This window comes from Actinia tenebrosa, unplaced genomic scaffold (genome assembly GCF_029948245.1).
Source record: "Actinia tenebrosa isolate PJP-AT-01 unplaced genomic scaffold, QUT_ActTen_1.0 PGA_scaffold16__25_contigs__length_10494907, whole genome shotgun sequence".
Taxonomy (NCBI): Eukaryota; Metazoa; Cnidaria; class Anthozoa; order Actiniaria; family Actiniidae; genus Actinia; species Actinia tenebrosa.
Window position 1 is genome coordinate 3,126,831 of NW_028292576.1, and position 5,437 is coordinate 3,132,267.

The 5,437-nt window shown below is 37.8% G+C and overlaps 1 protein-coding gene across 1 annotated transcript; it reads right to left on the minus strand.

Annotated features, from left to right (window-relative positions):
* Positions 1 to 1,417: 1,417 nt before the first annotated feature.
* Positions 1,418 to 4,208, minus strand: LOC116301942 (neuropeptide Y receptor type 2-like). The gene has a single exon (XM_031711115.2). It carries the CDS (start codon positions 3,941 to 3,943, stop codon positions 2,810 to 2,812), a length of 1,134 nt encoding a protein of 377 aa, XP_031566975.2. The 5' UTR covers positions 3,944 to 4,208; the 3' UTR covers positions 1,418 to 2,809.
* Between the last annotated feature and the right edge of the window lie 1,229 nt (positions 4,209 to 5,437).

Sequence of the window (5,437 nt, forward strand, 5' to 3'; positions counted from 1 at the left end):
ATAATGACATAAAAGACATTGATTTTAAATGTAAATATCTTTTTTTAGCTTTTTTTTGCACAGTGATTTCGCGTTTTTGCACTGTGATTTGGGAAAAATCACCGAGTAGCCAGCCAATCAGAATCGAGGATTTTTAATGGTCAGGTTATTAGTACCAAAATCACTGATACATATGTATCGAGCCTTTGAGAGAAAACTTGTTTATTCAATATCTTTTTATCTTTTAAACATTTTACCCTCGGGCTCGCCCCTTCAAGTACTTGTTTTGATGTTTTAATGAGATAATTATCCTCTCGCTTTCACCTAAGACAGATAAGTGTCTCAGTAACAAGTGTTTAGTCCGCCCTTCTATTCCAGGTCCCGTCCACACGTATCCGGAAATTTTTGTATCTGCAGATTATTTTTTGCGGATACGAAAATGTTTGCGTCCACACGCAGCGTATTCGAATCGTTTTCACCGTCCACACGTATTCGTTTTCGTAAAATTTGCGGATACGGACACAAAAGTTTGCGGACACGTGTGGACGCAACCCGTATCCGTAAAGAATAATTTGCGGATAAAAAAATTTCCGGATACGCGTGGACGGGGCCCCAGTCATACACGTTTTATATATTGATGGGTTGCAAGCATTCCCAAGAGAGTTAAAAGACAAAAACATGGCGGCCATTGTGGTACCATTAACAATGGATGCTAATGAGAAATCTTTTGTTAAATGGTACCAACATGGCCGCGATGACGTAACGTGCAATCGAAGAATTGATGTTCCCACACACAAGTGGATATTCAAAATAATACATGATATGATGAATCTTGTATTCATCACTAATTTATGTGGAACGATTGTCTACTCTTTCCATTGCTTTGTATTGTTTTCTGACGAGGAATGTATTATTTTACACGAGGAATGTAGTAAAAGGGTTATTTTATGTGATTGACCAATGAGAGGGCGAAGGGAAGCAGGCCCGTGGAACCGTTGTCGAATCGTTCTATTGTTTTGTTCATATTGTTTCTCGTTCAATTGTATTCATATAATGGGGTTAGTTCTCTTTAGACCTGCAACTTTGCACGTGGAGCTTTACTTCCGTCCAGATCTTGATGGATGCGCCTTCGGCTGGCTATATTTTGGAAATTTGAAGCTGAATAGCTTCTCGGTAAAAATATAAATGCCGTTCAAAAAAGCATTCCCCACGAAAGAAGTTTGTCGGTTTGTCCCTGTGAAGTTTTAGAATTGCAGTCCGTTTGTTTTTGAGGGAGAAATGAGGCATCGAGTCGATCGTCTACCGGTGGCGACTGGAGTCTCCGTCCTTCTCATTATTTATATTGTTAGGCCCATAAAAAGACTAAAACTTATCGGATTGGCCCCAAATCGCGTACAGAGACAAAGAACAGCAGCAAAAACAACCAGGCAAACATGGGTAAGCTGACTACAAATTTATTAAAGATATTATTACGACATTCACAGCCTTCCATACATCGGTTCACTGGTCAAACACAAAGCATTCAGTCAAGGTTGCAAGGTTCAAATTTGAATGATCGTTTCAAAGTACCTTGGCGCCTCGCTTGAGCGCGTTGTGTTTGACCAGTGAACCAACGTATGGAAAATTGTGAATGAGATTCCACATGCATTCTCTTTGTAATGCAATACAAGTACATTGTTTGGACTTCCTGTGGTTGAATTATCTAGAATATTCAGATTTGCAAACGAGGAGTTTTCTTTCCACATTTTGAATTATCAACTTTTCGTTACGTTTTTACTTTTAAATCCAGTTCTGAGGTTGTCGCAAGAAACAACACAAGCTTTATTTTTCTCTTGCGTCTCCAACGTAGTCTTTTTTGCAGCCGTCCTTAGTGTCGATCCGAACGCTTCCATCCCCTGGGATTTTCGGACTGCCACTAAGAACGGCTGCAAAGGAGTCTACCTCCAATTTAACAACAACTGACGATTGCAATTGCGTTTTCTGGAGCGGCAACAATGTGGCACGTAGAGCGGAAGACGTGTTAGAGTTAATAATCGCCTTTTATACACGTTTTAAATTTTTTCCCTTACAATAATATTATCAGCACGCGAAGAATATCTGTCACGTTTTGGACATAATATTAACGATACTATAGAGTAATCCGACATATCAAGCTATGCCATTTTGGAGTGCCATCACGTTTTAGAAATCAATTATTTTCTCCCGCAAAGGCAATGGCTCCGTGTTATCTTCCTGATACGAAAACTTGCTCAAGTACGACGGAGAGATTATATCCCAACTGTCACACTGTGTAGCCTTTTTCTGTCTCGCAATTTAGCAAACTAGCCAGCCTAATGGTACCAAATCTACTTAGCTGTCGGAAGCCAGCTGAGACTTACTTATTCTCGCGTCTGATGGCTATATTCTCTGTACACTTCTATATTCTGAGCAAACTTTGTGCGTTTTTTTTCTAAAAAAGAAGAAAGAAAAGAAAAAACGAAAGAAAAGAAAAGTAGATGTCTATTTTCCTTGTCTCACACGCCCTGCCTTACCCACACGGGCCTCTGGCACCCAGGGTAGCCCTGGCTTGATGACATCTTAATTTTTTCAAATTTTATTTTCTTAAGTAGGACGAAAGTAAAATATGATGTAAATAGTTGAAACAGCGGGTTGGAAGGTGTAAATGCTACAGTATGTTACAGTAACTCGATTATAAAACCGGCGCTTTGTGATTGGTTAAGACAGACATCAGAAGCCACTATAGTGTTCTGGAATTACACTTTACGCGCCTGAAGCCACCGTCTTGTTCTCTTCTCCCTTCTCATTTTAATTCCGCTAGAAGCATCCACGCTTAAACAGCTGTCACATACAAAATGTGTTGTTTCTCTTTCGGACTCTTTGTTTTTCTTACACTTTGTGAACTACTGATTTCAAAGGTTTTTCTTGAGCTCCGTGAACGCCTCTTATGTTTCTTCCGAATGACATTCTGTCGTTCAGCTACAAGTGAATTGATCCTCAAAGCGTATACAATCAAGCAGCAATGACATTCTCTTCCAATACATAACTCAATTCCTCGTACATTCGATCCTATTTGTATGCTTATTTGACGGAAAATGAACGGGTCAACAGCGCTATTAACGTAAGTCAAGATGTTACTAAAAACAAGAATCTCCCGAAAGTTTTTGTTCTTCCACCCATTACCAAAGTCATGCCACAGCCACATCACGTGGTTAGGAAACATGCAAACTGTAAACACTACAAAAGCCAGGATGAAAATCTTGGTTATTTGTAGTTTTTGAAGTGCGCGCTTTTGCGCATAGATAGCATGCGTTCTACTGCGAGTGTCGCTCATCTTTCTGAACCGAACAAGATCTCTTTGTAACTTTCTCCCCGCGCGAATGTAAGAAAATCCAATCGCGAAGAGCGGGATAACGAAGAAGAGAACAAAAACGGATAAAGTAAAGACCTTAACGTACCAATTTTCCGGCCAGATTTCGAGGCAGTGTTTTCCTTCTAGACGTAGAACTAGTGCATAAGGTGTGATAACAATAACTGGGACAGCCCAAGCTAAAATGATGCAGAACTTGGCTATTTGTGCCGTCATGCGCGGTCGAAGAGGAGCCATAACGATGCGGTATCTCTCTAGACTCATGCACAAAAGAGTTATCACTGATACCGCCATCAGTATTGTCTGAAAAGGGTAGATCATAAAACACATGATTGAACCGAATGGGAAATCTCCAGTTACGCGTTCAATGAAATCAAAAGGTACACTGATCAAACACGTTGCTAAATCAGTAACCGCTAGATTCGCGATTAAATATTCGCTGATTCTTCGCTGCTTATTCGTGAACACATTCCAGCAAATAATCCCATTTCCGAAACTTCCAACGACAATGATTGTACAGTAGAGAATCATTTGGATGACCCATATCGGCGTTCTTCTCTCACTAATGTCTTCACTGGCGGTTGTAGAATTTACCATTTTGACCACTGCTTGTAAAACTTCCAAGAACCAGATTATGTCTAACCTGAACTGCCAACTATCTCTCTACAGAAATTCAGTTATGAAGCGACGTCGGATCCTAGACTTCGATTCTAAGTGCTCATCCAATATAAGATATAAGATATAAGATCCTGCCTTTCTGAGTTATGCGCACAAATGGCTTTAAAGTATCTGCTGCAGCAGTTTCTAAAACCACAAAAAAATTGTTTAGTTTTTGTTTAGTGTTACTTGGTCATAATGGATAGCTTGGGGGAATGAAATTAGAGGAATCAATGAAGAAAGATGTTCTCCTGAAAGTGGATTTTTCTTTTAAATTGTATTCAATAAAATTCAAGTTAAGACTTCCTCCTTATATATTTGTCTCAAAAACTAAAATCTTAAATACAAACCTGTTTGGTATAGAGATCACTTAGTCGAATTTTTTTTTAAGCAACATAGACAAGGCTGGAGATTTCTGGAGATCTCGCCTGAGGGTCGCTCCTTATAAAAAGCATGCGTCATTCCACCGTGCGCGTTGCCATGGTGAATACATTAGATTGTCTTCCCTGCTTAGGGATTTTTCGCTGTTTTTAAGTCTTAACAAAGGCGTCATAATATTGATTCGCGGTATCATAATGTAGATGACTTTTAAAGCATTTTGAGCCTTTCGGGTTTTTGATCAGCCAAAAGGCTGAAGTCAATCTCTGAGATCTTTTTGAGACTTTGTTGTTGTTTTTAAATGGATTAAGCAGCTGTCGGGTATTTGCCGGTTTATCTACATCCGCGAAGCCAATAATTATAACTCACAATAACGACAAAACCTCAAGCAAGTGCCATCATATTTTGTCATAATAAAGTTATAACATCAATATTATTTTATTTTGTTTTATTTGCTTTTTTTTTTTTTTTTTTTTTCATTTTTCATTTTTTTCGTATTTTTATATATTTATTCTTACATTTAATAATGTTTTGCTCTCCTTTCTTTTTATCTTTCTTACATCGCTTTTTGCTTCTCATGTGCGATTAATTATTTCTATATGATTTTACTTATTAGGTTTCTCCCTTTTTTCAAAAGATCTCATTGTATTTTACCCTTTTACATTTTTTATTCGTTTTTCTTTTTCGTTCGCTTTTTATTTCCTTCTGGTTTTCTTTTTTTTTTTTTTCTTTTTTTTTTTTCTTTCTTTTTTCTCTCTCTTACTTGTCTTCCTCTTTTTTTCTAATTTTCTTGGTTCATTTTCTTCTTTTTCCCTCGGATGTTTTTCCCTCTATCAAACAATCTAATCTACCTTAATCTTTATTATTTTTAGAATGAAAACAAATCCTGTTTGTCGTCTTCCTTTTTTCGTCTTTTCTTCTAAAAACTTAATCGCATGGCGGAAGCTAACGTCTGAAGATATCGACCAAAAAAATATCCATTTTTCCCTCAATTAAACTTTAATTACTCTTAAAGTCTCTTCAATACTTATCCATCATTAATATAAAAGACTACTA

What these genes read in the sequence shown, in the direction of transcription:
- LOC116301942 (XM_031711115.2), bottom strand. Translation starts at nt 3,943, where the DNA reads ATGGTAAATTCTACAACCGCCAGTGAAGACATTAGTGAGAGAAGAACG.